The sequence below is a fragment of the Camelus dromedarius genome, chromosome 27, assembly GCF_036321535.1.
Source record: "Camelus dromedarius isolate mCamDro1 chromosome 27, mCamDro1.pat, whole genome shotgun sequence".
Lineage (NCBI taxonomy): Eukaryota > Metazoa > Chordata > Mammalia > Artiodactyla > Camelidae > Camelus > Camelus dromedarius.
The window spans coordinates 24,526,046-24,541,776 of record NC_087462.1 but is presented as its reverse complement, the minus strand read 5'-3'; the positions used below and the strand labels follow the sequence as shown (position 1 = coordinate 24,541,776).

Here is a 15,731-nt window from a genome sequence, read left to right as displayed (position 1 = left end):
TGCGGAAATGCCCCATCTACTGTAAAAACAGCTCCACGCACCACCCCACTGCAGTTCGCTCTGAGCAGCTGGTGCCTGTGGCTCCCTCTGGAAGAGAGAGGCTGGTCCTGGGGCAGCCCCCTTGCTGGCCTGGGTGCTGCCCCCTGGAACACCATGGCCCTGGGTGCAGTCCCCAGCCCAGCACAGGTGGGGGGAACAGGCAGAGTCGTACAAAAGGCCAGTGCAGAGAGAGGTAGGCAGCCAGGAGGCAGAGAGATGCCTCTGGGGCTGGGAGGAATGCAGATGACCACAGTAAGCTGGGTGTGAGAATCTTTCTTAATTGCAACAGGCAACTCTCTCAGCCTCCCTCCATCACTCCTGAGGGAGAAATAGACTCATCTCTTGTCCTTGCCCCGGCGAGGGCTACAGCTCACGTGCTGCGCGTGATACACAGCAAAGGCACAGGGCAGGGGTTCTGGGTGCCCCGCAGAGCAGGGCCCATCTGAGGGCTGTGGATGTGGGCCAGGTGGCACAGGAGCCAGCGGGGATCCCACTGGAGCCCAATGACCCACGTGGGCACCCAGACCTCCCTCCTCGGCCCCCTGCCTGGACATCTGTCTGTGAGGAGCCCTCTGGGGCAGGCAGAACCTATGGGAAGGCTGGCGGCTCTTAGGAAGTGGGAGGAGGAAGTCGAGGAAAGGTTGGGCCTGGGGTGCAGGAGGCAGGAGTTCGTGGCTGGTGTTTTGGGGACTGCCACCAGGCAAGCCTGCTTCAGCCGGCTTCTGGTCCTTTTGAATCTCTGCTCCACTGACCTGACTTGAGTCCCAGGCTGGCCCTGGACTGATCCCCCAGGGGCTGCACCCCAAGAAGCAGGAGAGCTCCCCAAGGAAAACTGCTGAGCTTTTATGAAGGGAGCAAACTGGGCCCCCAAAGAATGATCCCTCGCCTGTGTCTGAGGCACTGGGGACCCCACCTCCCCCAGCAAGCGTGCGGTCCTCTCCCCCTGCCTCCCCCTTGCCAACAACCATCCTCCCTCACCCGCCAGCCCGACACTTCTCTTGTCTCCTGCAACCCCGTGGTCCCGGCTCTGCTGACATTGCACCAGCCGACTCCCCCTTCCATCTCAGCAGCCATGCTGCCTCCCTCCCTGCTCCTTCCTCACTGACTCAGGGAGCTCTTTCTAAAATGCACGTGGCTCTGGCACCTGCCACGTGGCACAAGATGGGTGCCGGGTAATAGACTGGCCCCTGGGCACCCTGCACCCTCCTGAACGCTCCAGACCCAGCAAGTACGAGGACCCCAGCTCTTAGCTCCTTTGTGGCCACTGAGATGGGCCAGAGCCTTGAGGAAGCGGGGACCTGAGCGGAGAAATAGGAAGTGCCAGCAGCTCGGCAGCTTGGATGCCCAAACGCTGACATCACCCTCCTCCTCCACCTCTCGGGATCCCGTCTGGACCACAGGCTCCCAGGGCCCAGTGCGTGGCTGTGTTTTCCATGATCTGCCTCCCCAGGGCCACCTGGTCCTGGTGTAGCCCCTCGGAGCCCTTCTCTCTGCCTCTTCCCTCCAGGAGTCTCCTTAGAACCCAGTAGCTGGGAGGGGGTCCCAGACAATTTCTGCTCTGGGCCCTGCAGCACAAACCCTGTGGGGCTGGAGGATGCAAGCGACAGGCTGCTTCTTGGAGGGGGTGAGGGAAGACAAGGCAAAAACAGAACGCAAATCAATATTGCAATAAATTATCCTGCCGCAGCCGTGGGATCACATTGGCTGCCGAGGGGGATGGGAACCTGGATCAAACCCAGGAGAACCCTGTGTCTGGGAGGCAGGAGGCCCTGGCCAGTGTGCCAGTGTTGGGTCCAGCCTGGAAGGGCCTTTATTCCAGGGATTTCAACCTGGTGACCTGAGGGATGTGTTTTCTTTTGTTCACGTAACTTCCTGTAATTCAAGTCGACACGAACTACAAGGTAGGCTGCTTTTGTAAAATCCAGATTTCGGGATTGGCCTGAGAATTCCAATCTGGCAACTCTGGGCTCTGTTCTTACAGGCCAGTGAGGCTGGCCCTGAGGGACATCTCCCCTTGAGCTGGGCGTGGGCCCCTTGGTTTGCCGCAGTCCTCACCACTCCTTATCACCCCACTTTCTTTGTCAGAACAGGGAAATAACCTTCTGTGCCCTTACCCCTTCTAAACTGGCAGATAAAAAAGACTCGTTTTTCTTAGCACCAGCCTGCCTCACTGACTCACATCTCCAGCCTTGCCCTGTAGGCATTTGAGTTTGCAGCGCCCTCCTGGCACCTCCCACAAGCCCACCCCCTGAGCAGTCGGGCCTGTAGCTGAGCCCCCAGCCCACAGCCTGCTCACTCTCACCCTGTCTCAGCCTTTGGCTCCATGGCCTCATTCCTATTCCCTGGCCCTGACACGGTGTGTCTTTTCTGGCTGAACTCTTGACCCCTCCTCAAAGATGGGAGCAGCATTCCTCTCCCACTGGTGTGGGACATACCAGCTGGACCCTGCAGACCAGCCACCGGCTTTCATCTGCCAGCCAGTGCCCTCAACTGGCTGCCCGGGACTCTCCAAAGAGGAAGCCCGCTGCTCCAGCTCTGTCAGCTGCAGCTGACAATAGCACAACTTAAACTGACTTCCTGACACCCGTGCGTGAGACACATCTCAGCCGCAGGCAGCCCAGGATGGCCCCTGCTGAGCCCGCTCCTCCCCTCGAGTGTGGGCGGGGCTGAGATTTGCTTACAAGTGGACTGTGGCTTCTGTCTTGGATGTGCCCTCTCTTGCTGTCTCTCAGGTCACTCACGATGGGGGAAGCAAGCTGCCATGTGTGGCTGCTCTGTGGTGAGGTCCAGGTGGGCTGGCAAGGAACCCTAGGTCCCGCAGCCCAGGAGGGACTGAATTCTGCCAGTATCCACGTGAGTGAGCGTGGGAGCGTGGCCTCCCCGGGGGAGCCTTCAGATGAGACCACCACCCCAGTCTCGGCTGCTGGCAGTCCCGTGGGAGACTGAGCCAGAGGACTGCGCTAAGTTGCCTTGGGATTCCTAATTCACAGAAACCGTGGGATAATACGCATTTGGGGTTTTTCAGACCATAAAGTCTTGGAATAACTGTTGGTGATAGGTAACAGACGGGCCCGTGGTAGGCTGGTCTCAGGCCTGGGTGAGCCAGGTGGTTGTGTGGGGACACCAGGAAGCGGCCTGTCTGCAGCCCAGGCCCCGCTCTCTCTGTGCTGGCTTCTTCCTCAGCTGGGGTCTCCTCCCGGGGTGGCAGCTCCAGGCTCGACCTCACACTGTCCCTCCTCCTTGGCCCCAGCCGCCATGGTGCTGGGGAAGTGCAGGGTGGGACTGGCTGGGCCTGAGCCCTCCGGCCCCAGAGCGGGGTCAGGTCCAGATTGATGGGAAGGTGGGGGGAAGTTTTACCAAAGGGGACTGGGCTGCTGGTGTCAGAAGAGCACAGGCAAAGGTAACTGCAGGCCGCAGGACCTGAACTGTCCCAGTGCGTGGAACTCAGAACCTGGCAGGTGTGCAAGTCCATGGTGGGGAACAGTCTCCTGACGTATGGACTGAGAGACTTGGCCCTGAAGGAGACAGGGCCCTGTTCATTGGTGGTGGCCTCGCCAGGCTTTGGGAGGGGCGGGGGAGTCCCAGTCCAGTGGGGGCTGTGTGGCCATCCTCAGTGAAGTGGTCGTCAGTGGTCTGCGTGATCACCCTCTAATCAGGGCTCGGGGTGGCCACCTTCAGCTCAGTGGAATCCAGCCACCTGCCCCAAACTCCAGCACCAAAGCAAACCCACCCACGAGGGCCACTGTCTTCTTGTTCCACCCAAAGCTCCTTCCAGGAAAGGTGACCTTTTCATTCAGTCCCTCCTCCAGAGCAGTGGCCTCTCCAGGTTTTCTAGAGGCAGCGATCACGTGGTAGGGTCTCTGGCTGACCCCCAGGGGTCTGGCTCGGATGTGAAACAGATGCCATGTCCCCTTCCTCTGCCCTTCCTGTGTCCATCAGGGTGGGCAAGGTTGTGCTACAGAAATAAGCAAGCTCCACGTCCCAGCAGATGAGGACAGCAGAGATCGATCTCCTGCTGTAAGTTCTGTGTGAGTCAGCAGGGGACTCTGGTCTCACTGTCACTCAGGGACTGGGTGACAAGGCAGCCACCACCTCGGCATTGCTGGTTCACATGCCAGCAAGGAGAGATCTCTGGAGCGTCTCTTGTGGGCAGTTCAATGCTCGGACCAGGAAGAGACACACATCATTTTTGCCAATGGGTCATTTGCCAGAGCTTGTCACAGCTCCTCCCACTCACATGGGGGCACCCAGTCACAAGGGGACAGGTGCGTACGTCCCTTCCCCTTTCCCAGCATCCTCTGGGCTGCCCACCTCTGTGCCAGTGTCCAGCAGGTCCTGGCCACCTGACGTCTCCCTCCAATCTGCCACTGACTTCATTAGGACTCACTACTTCTTGCTATGACAAGTAATCTGATCCCCCAGGAGCGCTTGGCTCTGTGCTTCGGACTTGGGGACGGGTCTGCCATCTTGTAAGCCATTGACTTGCATAACCCACAGGACACCTGGCAGCGGCCAGTCCTCTCTGGCCTTGAGTCGTTCTTCCTTCCTCTGCAGCACACTAGCTTACTGACAGTGCCCTGTTACTGATCACTCTCTGCTTGTACACACGGAGAGGATCCCGTGGCTCTGCCTGACGGATACATTTATGTGAGAGAAGAAAGAAACCAAACGCCTGCTTGTGTGTCTACCAAGGAGTGCTTAGCTCTACTCTGTGGACGGATGTCCTTACAGAGGAAAAGAATGTGCCCAGGACTCTTTGCTTGGAGGGAACCACTTTGGTCGTGGGAGTATGTGGTGACAGCAGAAACCAGAATGCCTGCTGTGAGGACTGTAGAACGAAAAGGGATGAGTGCCACTTACAGGAGACTTGCTTTTGAGACAATGTGGTGTCTGTTTTATTGGGGGAGGAAGTTTAGGGCAGGGGATTGAATGTAGACTTTGATTTCAGGCTTCCTAGCTGTGTGACCTGGGGCAAGTTAGTTGACCTCTCTGAGCCTCAGTTTCCTGACTCTCGGAGTGGTTGTGAAGGCTGAATGGGAGAGTGAATGCCAATGCCAGGGTGCAGAGCGGGCTGTGATGCTGCCAGTCCCGCCACCAGCCTTGGCACATGGGTGTGCGCCACAATCCCAAATGGAGCATGGTTGCTCCCGTTGGCTTCCTGTCCAGGGCTCCTTAGGGAGTTACCTCTACGCTCTTGTCCCTCGTGTGGCTCCCTGCCATTTCTAATGCAGTTTTTTTCCCCCTCCTTTGTGTTGTTTTCTGCAAACAGCTTCCATCAAGGGGGAAACTCGGGGTTCCCGTCCCTTCTCTGGGCTTGCAGCCCTGCTGGGAGCTGTGTCTCCCCTGCCCTGGGCCCTAACACAACGTGAGTGCATCAGGGGGAGCGGGGCCCACTGCCTCTGCCTCCTGGCCGGGGCCTGCACAGTGCGGGTGCTGAATAGGATACAGCGGCCCCGGACGAGGGGTGGGCTGAACGGACGCGTGGAGGCCGTAGACAGCCTCAGAGTTTTGTTCCCACGGCTTACCTGAAATTGTGCAGTGACTTTGTGTGGAAGCTCATGCACGTGTGTGTGAGTGGGGAGCCTTTCCATCCACTCAGGAGAATGGAGCCAAGAGGGAGGGGTGTCTTGAGAGGGCCTGGGCTTAGGGCCATGCGGACCCAGTCCCCAGGAGATGGGGTCTGCTCAGCTCCCACCTGGACCACCAGACGCCCACCCTTGTCTTTCGTCTCTCCCGCCCTGCAGTCCATGAGCCTCATTGAGATTGGGAACCCCTCACAGAGTCTGGAAAACGTCTGCCGCTGGGCCTACCTCCAGCAGAAGCCGGACACCGACCACGATGAGTACCACGATCACGCCATATTCCTCACACGGCAGGACTTCGGGCCTTCAGGCATGCAAGGTGAGCCTCCCCGGGCGGGAGCCCAGAGGAGAGGGAGGCTGGGGATGAGCCCCTGGTCCCGTGAGGGCCCCTGGCAGCCTGGGGCCGGGCTGGGGAAGGGTGTCCAGGCAAGGGGGGCTGTGCCAACGGGCTGGGTAAGTGCTGCTGACCTCCTGGCTCTTGAAGAGCACCAGGGACTCTGACACCCCCGCCCCCCAGAAGCTGCATCTCCCAGGGGGACAGGGAAGATCAGAGGAAGCGAAATGGGCAGAGTCTGGGGCTGGCAGCCCAGAGACCAGACAGATCCGAGGCTGGGCTTCAGAGCTGTTTGCTTTCCTTGGTTTTTAAAACACAAATTTGAATAAGTTTGAAAGTTAAGGGGCTGTCCTTAAAAATTGAAACTACATAAAACCAACAGATTTAAAAGAAGAAATTGCAGGGAGGGGATAGCTCAGTGGTAGAGTGCCTGCTTAGCATGTGTGTGGTCCTGGGTTCAGTCCCCGGCACCTCTGTTAAATTAAATAAATAAATCTAATCCCCCCACCGCCAATTTTTTTTAAATAAGTAAATAGAAAGAAGAAATTGACAATTCTACAGCCTCAGTTGAAGATTTTAACCTCCAACAAGGCACAGAACCACGACAGCCCACCACCGTGGGTGAATCTCGCACGGGGAGGGTAGAGTGGCATAGCCAGGCAGAGAAGACCATAAACTTAGGATTCCATTCATTTCAAATCTGGACGTGAGCAAAACTGACCTGTGGTGCTAGCAGTCAGGAGAGGGGGCAGGCGGGAGGGAGGTTGGAGGCAGCAAGAAGGGGCTTCTGCAGTGTGCGGGCAGCTTTAGGTTTTGACCAGGGAGGTGGCTCCGCAGGTGTGATCCCTTTGTGAGAAGCCGCTGGTTGTAGCCGTATGATGAGTGCCTTTTTATGGGCATATATTGAACTTCGAAAGAAAGAGCTTTAACAATCTACATAAAAATGTATGTTTTGGGGAGTGGACCCATTTCACCTCACCCCCATCCTCTACAGGCAGTCATCTTCATTCATTTCAGGTTGATCGTTCCAGTGATCTTTTTAATAAAAATAAGTACACTTACCTGACAGGTAGGCTGAGTCCTTCCAGCACTTTCTTCCGTGAATTACTGTACGCACTGCCCTGCATCAGACTCTACTCTCTTAACCTTCAGCTTCTCTCTGCCAACCACTTGTCATATTTGCATAAATAGAAAGACTTCCTAAGTGGGGCAGGGCACAGCTCAGCGGTAGAGCGTGTGCTTAGCATGCACGAGGTCCTGGGTTCAATCCCCAGTACCTCTGCTAATAAACAAACAAACAAACAAAAACTTAATTACCTCCCCCCAAAAAACAAAACAAACAAAAAGTGAGAAAGACTTCTTATGTGACCCCTATTCAGAGGTACAGCTAGTTCGTGTTAACAAAACCTCTCTGAAGCCAGACAGTGGTCCCCTGGGCCACACAGATGGGCACTACGGTGGGATGCAGGTGGGGACAGAGGGTGTGACTCTAGGTCCCACCACGCACAGAGGGCGGCTGCGAGTTGGTGCTGGCGCCTCTCCGCTGTGGGAGGGCTGCTAGCCGCCCTTCACGGCCCGGACCAGCGTGGCCGGCTGGCAGGCAGAGCGCCCCGTCCGCCGTCCGTCCAGGCGAGGGCACTCACAGGGGGCAGGACTGTCTCATAGTAGAGAAAACAGCACAACTTTGATACTAAGTGAGGTCGGTCCTCATTTTAAAACGTGAAAGGACAGCCAAGGATTACCAGACCTTTAACAAAAGGTATAGGATGAAAAAATGGACACAGATGCAAAACCAAATCAGAAAACTGACTCCAGAGGAAACAGAGAGAACTCAGAGCATGGGAAAGCACAGTTTTATAAGGTAATGTTGCCAGAATGTTTGAGAAAATGCATCCGTAAACCCAGAACAGGTTGCTAGGAAGAATTAGAGAACAAAGGGTTTTTATGAAATTAAAGGTGTGATGGGCAGAATAGAAAAATCAAAAGCTGAAATAAAAAAATCAAGGCATCCAAAAAGATTAAAACATGAGAGAAAAGTTAGGAGACACAGAGGCTCAATCCAGGAAGTACAACATCTAATAAGATTTCTGGAAAGAGTAACAGCAAAGCTAGGAGGAAGGATGTAAACAAAAAAAATACAGATACATTTTCAAATCTACAGATCCTAAAAGTTCACGTAATGCTAAGTAGGTGAATGAGAAATACACTGAGGCGCATGTTCCTATGCAGGTTTGCATGCAAAGGCCAAAGAGAAGATTGCAAAGGTTGGCCCTGGCACCGATCCAAGAGCAATCACCTCGAAATCTGCAGAGCAAAATCACTCTGATTTTCCTGTTTATTACAAGGGAAAACGATAATGGTTAGATGACGATGCTTTTACAGACAAGTGTGGAACAGCACTCTCGGCCACACTTCCTTCCTTTCTCTGTTTTTCTCTTTGAACACATTGCCTGGGATGCCCCGTGGCGTCTGAGAGGAAGAGGCTGAGTCCGGGGAGAGCCTGGGCCTCTCACTCAGCGGGTCTGTAGGGCGCCCAGGTCTAAGCAGAGACGCCTTCTGGCACGCGCGGCTCTGTGTGCCCGGCGTTGCCCTGTCCAGGGACGAGCGGCTGGGCCCGGGTCTCTGTGTTTCCTCAGCTGGGGATGGGGTCTCAGCCTCATGCCCTCCAGCCACTCCCCGCCCCCGCAATGGGTGGGAATGCGGTCCTGTGAACCTCCCCTGGGGACAGCTGAAGACACCCTGTGATCTGGCTCAGCCCAGCCAGTGGGTGAGCCCTTCCACAGACCAGCCACGCCGCAGGGGGGCCTTCCCGCCCCCCTGCTTGGGCTGTTCTGGCTCGTTCCTCAGCCCCGCCCTGGCTCCCTGCCAGGCTTCGTCCCCGGCTGCTTCCTTGGGCCACACACTGTAACTGGGCTGGCAAAGCCCACGGTGTCTCCTCACCGTGACCTGTGAATTCAGGGCTCTTCAGAAGCCCTTGATGGAGGGGCGTGGCTGGGGGTGGCCCTTGGCACCTCTTAGGGGGTATGGCCTGCTGCAACTGCCCTTCCCACTTCTTTTCCCCACCCTCTGCCCCTGGGGGCACCCTGCCTGGTCCCGGCTCCTTCCTGACAGACCCCTGGGCCCCTTGCAGAAACGTGGCTCAGAATCTCCTCAGCCAGAGTGCGGGGTTCCCAGGCTGGGGCTCCAACGGCCTCATCGTCTGTGGCTGGTCAGCCCCCAACCACTGGGCCAGTCCCCTCTGCACGACTCAGCAGGGCAGCATGGCATGTCGTCTGTCCTGGCCTGACTCTGCCCCTGAGCAGCTCAGGGCCGCCCTCACTGCAGTCTTCTGTGCACTATGGAAACGGGGAGAAGCCACGGGAGAGCCGAGGAAGACCCCGAGGGAGTGGGCTCAGGGTGCGCTGCCAGGCACGAGGGCCATGGAGCCTGCAGTGGAGGAGGTGGTGTGGAGACGGCTGCTGCCCAGGGGCAGAAGGCCACTCGGCCAAGCTGGGGAGGAATGTGGGCAGTGGCATGAAAGGGGGCCAGCTGGCAGGAGGCTGCCTGCTGAGGCGCCAGAGAGTCCTAGGAGGTGAGACCTGGACTCAGAAAACTGACCCAGCTGCGGTGTGGACGCTGACTGGCAGGGCTGAGGCCCCAGGGTGGAGAGCGGTGGCTTCCTTAGCTGGGCCAGCCGGGGGTGCACATGACTCTGCTCATTTACTCTGGAGGGGTCGGGGGGGGTTGGGACCAGGGTCCCCCCAATTCGGGCAGGGCTCTGGGCCTGGGACTAGAGCCACCCTCTGTCTTCTCCCAGGCTATGCTCCTGTCACCGGGATGTGCCACCCCGTCCGCAGCTGCACCTTGAACCATGAGGACGGCTTCTCCTCGGCATTCGTGGTGGCCCACGAGACTGGCCATGTGTAAGTGGCCTCGCCATCCTTGTGGTCTAAGGGGGATTTGGGGCTCAAGGGGCCCCACTTCTCCTCTATGCCCAGAGAGAGACAGGCCCCGTCGGAAAAGCCCTTGGGCTGTGATGTCCTGAGCCAGTGCCACCGCACAGGGCAGGCCCAAGGCCCATTCTGCTGAGGGCCAGGCAGGGCCTGGGGGCTTTCTACCCATTACACCATTCAAGTGCCTGGGCACAGGGGTCTTCTTAACCCGTTTTCCAAAGGAGCCTCGCCCAGGATCAGAGAGCTGGGGGTGGGGAAGCCACGACCCTGCCCGGTGAGCGTGCTCCAGGCACCACCTGGATCTTGCCGCATGAGCCTTGATGGGGAACTTCGCGGGGCCGCCGGGTGTGTGCGGAGAGGGTGGTGGATGCCTCCACCTCCAGTGCTTTCTCATGCAGCAGTGCTCTGCCTTGGGGACAGGGCACCTGAGGGGGCTGCTGCTGGATGCTGTCCCCCAGACTGCCCCGGCTTTAAGAATCTAGTGGGTAGAAAGTGGGTACCACCCGGCTCAGGGCAGACCAGGCCAGCCTGGGGGAGTGGGGCACCTGGGGGAGGTGCGGGGTGCCCTCCCAGCATCTGGGTGGGATGGAGCTGACCAGGGGAGGGTCCAGTGAGGCTGCCTCGGCTCCCGCACAGGCTGGGCATGGAGCACGACGGGCAGGGCAACCGCTGCGGCGACGAGGTGCGGCTGGGCAGCATCATGGCGCCCCTGGTGCAGGCAGCCTTCCACCGCTTCCACTGGTCCCGCTGCAGCCAGCAGGAGCTGAGCCGCTACCTGCAGTGAGTACCGCCCCGCGCCTCCCGAGGGCCGCCCCAGAACGCCAGGCTCGGCTCTCGGAGGGCACCTGGCCCCGTGTGCCCGGGCCCCCAGCCGGAGCCCTTGGACCTGGGTCCTCCAGCCTGCAGTGCGGGTGGTGGTTGGGGAGCAGCTTTATGCCTAGGAAGAGATGCGGCAGGGAAACTGAGGCAGCACAGCGTGGGGCTGGGGGGAGCAGGCAGGCCCCCGCTGAAGGCAGCTTGCGGCGCCCGTGTCCCCTCACAGCTCCTACGACTGCCTGCGGGACGACCCCTTCGCCCACGACTGGCCGGCGCTGCCGCAGCTGCCCGGGCTGCACTACTCCATGAACGAGCAGTGCCGCTTCGACTTCGGCCTGGGCTACATGATGTGCACCGCGGTGAGCGTGGGGCCCTCGGCACCTCCCGGGCCCGGGCCGGCTTCCTGGGGGCTCCTGGGGACGGGGCGGAGCCACCCTCCGACATGGCAGCAGCTCCCTCCACGCCCACCCCTCCTCATCCAGTTGGCACCAGTGCCCTCCTGGCTGGGGCAGGGAGCACACAGGCGACAAGCACTGTGACGCAGGGACCAGCGGGGGATGTGGGGGCCTAGTGAGGCCCGTGTGTTGGTCTGCAGAGTTCAGAAGGGCTTCCTGGAGGAAGGGAGCTATAAAGGCTAAGTGGGAGGAGAGGGTGTTCTGGAAGGTACCACGTATGCCTAGAGTTGAGGGAGCACAGCAAACAGGAGCAACAAGTTGTCCCCTAGGGTCGAGCGCTGGGGCTGAGCCGTCAGCAGGAACCCCAGCCGTCAGAACTGGGTGTGGCTGCTGTTCGAGGCCACCCCATGCAAGGCATTGTGGCAAGAGCTTTGGTGTCTGTTAATGTTTGACTCAATGCTCATCTCAACAGCATAAAGGAAGTAAGCATTTTACAGATGAGGAAACTGAGGCCCAAAGAGGTTGAGTAACCAGCCTAAGGCCACACAGCAAGCAAGTGGTAGGCTCGGGTATTGATGCAGGCAGTCCAGCCCCTTGCACACTGCATAAGGAACATAGTGGGCTTGATTCTCATCTCAATGACTCACTGCAGTGGGAAGCTCTGGAAAGTTTTGCGTGGGGAGTGGCACGGCCAGATCTGAGTTCCAGCTGGATGAAGTCCTGGGAGGAAAGGCTATCAGGACAGGAAATATAAAGGCTAGGGAAAAAGTCCAGGGGACAGAGGCGAAGGCTGGGGTGAAGGTGGGGCTTACTGGAGCAGCAGGGAGGGCTTCAGGAGGGATTAGGTGAAGTGCTCAGCAGGGGAACAGCAGGTGCACGTGAGATCCTGCAGTGTCAGCCCCTGCCAGCCGCCAGCCACTCCTGCCTGGGCCAGAGGGATGCCCTCTAGCTTTCATGCCAAGCCCACTGGTGCCAGCAGTCTGTCCAGGCCCCATCAGAGGTGCAGCCACCAAGAGTTAGAGGCTGGGGAGGCCAGGCAGCTTGCAGGACGTGACGCGCCCATGCTGTAGGCCCCAGGCTCTCCCAGCCCCAGAACGACACAGCGCTCAGGGCACCGCACAGCCCGTCACGGGCAGCCGAGTCATTCCTGGCTCCGCAGCTGTGCAAGAGGACCCGGGGCGGCAGGGTGGGAGGCAGCCTGGCTAGCTGCTGGGGCTCTCTTCCAGTTCCGGACCTTCGACCCCTGCAAGCAGCTGTGGTGCAGCCACCCTGACAACCCGTACTTTTGCAAGACCAAGAAGGGGCCCCCCCTGGACGGGACCATGTGTGCACCTGGCAAGGTGAGTCAGGGCAGAGGGCAGGCACTGGCACGCACACAGATCTCCAGGGCCTTCTCAGGGGACCCCGCCTCCTTTCTAATAACCCCGCACTCGTGAGCCTCTGCCCCTTGAACTTCCCGTGCCCTCTCTTCTGAGCCTGGTGTCTCAGAGCTCCTCACTGTGCTTCAGGCCCTCCTCGGGAATCCCCTCCTCTGGGGATCCGTCCTGGGGCTCCAGCAGCCTTCCGTCGCCCCCTGCACACTGTGGGTGACTGGGTCACCTCACCTTGAGACCAACATTGGCCAACATTCTGGTGGCTGCTGGAGCCCCAGGCCCAGCCTCAGGCTTGCCCTCTCCGTGCCCAGCTCCTTGTTGTTTGCCCTCTGGTGGGCAGACTTGTCCCAGGAGGCAGCTGGATGGCCACCCACGGCATCTGCTGGCCACCCCAGGCCCACTTCTCACCTTCTGGCAAAGCAGCAGAAAGAACAACTTCTTCCCAAACTTTCCAGCACAAGCTCTGGGCCTGATTCTCATTGGTTCAGATGAAATCACACTCCCACTCTTCAGCCAATCACTCGCTAGAGGGGCTGGTTTATGCAGATGAGCCTAAGCCTGGGTCTCAGCCCAGGAGGGTTCAGCCCACCCAAGTCAGGCACAGCCAGCAGCGCGGGGCGTGGCCCGGGAGAGGACTCCAGCACGCGTCCCCCCGCATCAGGCCTAGAAAACCACCTGCGCCTGAGGTTCTTCCACCCCAGGTCTTAAATTCTGCTAGATTTTAGTCCCTGGTGGAGCTTCCTAAAGATACGGATTTCCAGGTCCACCCTGAAGATTTTGGTTTGGGGTAAGGATGGGGAATGGTTTTGTTTTGGGTTTTTATTTGTCAGTGTATGGTAAAATTCACATAACATAAAATTCTTCACTTTAACCACTTTCAGTGGCTTTTAGTACATTCAGTCCAGTCCAGCATTTAGTCCAGGCCTGGGCGGAGAGAGGGTGCGTGGAGTGGGCGCAGGCCCTGCACAGGTGCGCTTACCCCGGGGTGTGTGGCTGGTTTTCACCCACAGGAATCCTGGCCACTGGGAAAACATGGACCAAAGAGTGCCTGATCCCCAGCTGATTGTCTGCCTTCTCCTGGGGGCGGGAGTGGGGGGCTCTGGTAAGAATGGTAGGCAGATGTGGCCAAAGTGCCCCCTCCTCAAAGAAACCACTGACCCAGCCATGATCCTTCACTCTTTTTGATGGTAGGACCCTCTGTTCATTTAGCCCAGTAAAAACATCCATCCTTTAATATATTTTAAAAAACCAGCATTGTGATGATTGAGGGGGTTGCGTTAGGGCTAAGCTCTACCTGCCCTGGTTCACAAGGGGCACAGGTAAAAAACTGGCCTAGATCGGGGATTCCAGGTATGTGGGGGTCGGGGGTGGAGGGGCAAAGGGAGAGAGGAGGGAGGGCACCCCCCAGGGGCCTATGAGAGTCCTCTGCCTGTGTGCAGTTGTATGTTTCAGTGTCTTATCATAATGTAATTTTCTATTTGGAAAGCAATCATCCATTTCTCTCCCTTTCCTGCAAGAACAGCCACAGGGGCTGAGAGAGAGGGGAGTTAGGAGGGAGCAGAGTTGGAGAAGTAACATGTCATCTCAGGGATCCGGGCTGTGCCAAGCTCAGCTGTCCCTCTCCATCCCTCTCTGTCCCCACCCCAAGTCCCTGGAAGGGGATCACACAGCTCTCAGACCCTGCCTCAGATCCTCATGATCCACAGGTTCCTGTGGGTCGTCCCCAGCACATTTTCCCCTCTTGGCTCCGTTACCGGATTATAACCCTGGATACTCAGTTTTCTGTCCCCACCATTTCCCAGAGATGGAACAAGGTATCTGTATTCCATGTGCTGAGATGACCTAGAGGAAAAACAGAACTACAGACGGGCCACCTCCACCCTCTGCCCCTTCAGTTTCACGGCTGGTTCACCATCTGCCTGGATTGCACACTGTGGTGTGGGGCGGGCAGGGTGCACAGCCTTGTGCCTCGGGGAGATAAACTGGTGAGGATTGGGCAATGAGCAGTGAGGGCCAGTGGGTGCACAGCTTTCTGTGGAATCCAGAGTTTGGGGAGGGCATGTTTGGCTGAGAGGGAGAGGTGAGCTTGTTGCTCTTGGACAAAGAAGTGGGCGCTGGACCTGAGGATTAGGCAGATTAGTCATCTCAGCTCCATAGTCATTCATTCATCCACTCCTTCGTTCGTCCATCCGTCCATGTGTCAGACCCACCCCACCTCTGTCAGAACTCGCCATCTGTGGAGGTCGGCCATGAACGAGAAGAGGCAGCTGTGACGTGGTGACGAGGGGGATGTGGAGGGGCCTGTCGGGAGCTCAGAGAGGCTTCCTGGTCAGTGACCTTAGCCAAAGCCCAAAGGATGGAGAGAATTGGGACCAGCACTCCAGGCAGGGGAGACCTCGTAGGGTGGGGGCCTGGTGAGGATGGCCAGGGAGGGTGGATGAGAGGCACATGGTGTTTTACAATATAGTGTATTAATAGAAATTTTGAGGTGTAGTAAAGCCAACAGATCAAAAGATAGTTTGTTTCTCACAAATCCCAAAAGTGAGGGGTCACTTGGAGCACCAGGATCAGATGGAGAGCAGAGGGGAGTGGGGACTGCAGTCTCTGCAGAAAGGAATAGGCGAGGTAAGCAGGCTTCGGGCCGGCCGGTGAGAATAGTTCCGGTGGGCTCTGGGGCTTGGGGGCTGCCCCTAACTGTCTGGTACCTGGCTGGCCCCGGGATGACTAGGATGGGGGGGGGTCGCCAGGAATTTAAGAGCCCCGATGGAGGAGATGGCTGGGGGTGTGGGCTCTGGATTGGTTGGTTTGCACTTGAAAATCGCACTCGTGGGTGACTTGTTTACTGTCTCGAGGAACTGGCTAAGCCTAGGAGGGACCGTCCCTCCAGGGTCAGTAAGACCCCAGACATCAAAGCATCAGAATCCAGAAAGCAAAACAAAATGGGTGGGTATAGCTCAATGGTAGAGCCTGTGCTTAGCTTGCTCAAGGTCCTGGGTTCAATCCAGCACCTCCATTAAAAATAAGTAAATAAATAAATAAACATAATTACCTCCCCAACAAAAAATCAGAAAACAAAAGAGATGGTTAACACTGCATGGCTCTCCAGTAGGCTGGTGGGAGAGAGGGAAGGGCTGACTGAATTAATGAGGCCTCTTCCTGCACCTGCTTCTTGTCCTGCCTGCCCTATGACCACACAGTGCTGGGGGCATGGCTCAGATCTGCTCTCAGAGGCCTGCCCTATGACCACACAGCGTATGCCC

The 15,731-nt window shown here is 57.8% G+C and overlaps 1 protein-coding gene across 1 annotated transcript in view; it reads left to right on the top strand.

Annotated features, from left to right (window-relative positions):
* The window catches only part of ADAMTS2 (ADAM metallopeptidase with thrombospondin type 1 motif 2), a 205,767-nt gene that overhangs the window by 153,631 nt on the left and 36,405 nt on the right, over window positions 1–15,731 (top strand). Inside the window, exons 6-10 of the mRNA XM_031437967.2 lie at window positions 5,784–5,940; window positions 9,752–9,857; window positions 10,524–10,667; window positions 10,930–11,062; window positions 12,325–12,438. Coding sequence (XP_031293827.2) covers window positions 5,784–5,940; window positions 9,752–9,857; window positions 10,524–10,667; window positions 10,930–11,062; window positions 12,325–12,438 — 654 coding nt within the window. The remainder of the gene's footprint in view (window positions 1–5,783; window positions 5,941–9,751; window positions 9,858–10,523; window positions 10,668–10,929; window positions 11,063–12,324; window positions 12,439–15,731) is intronic.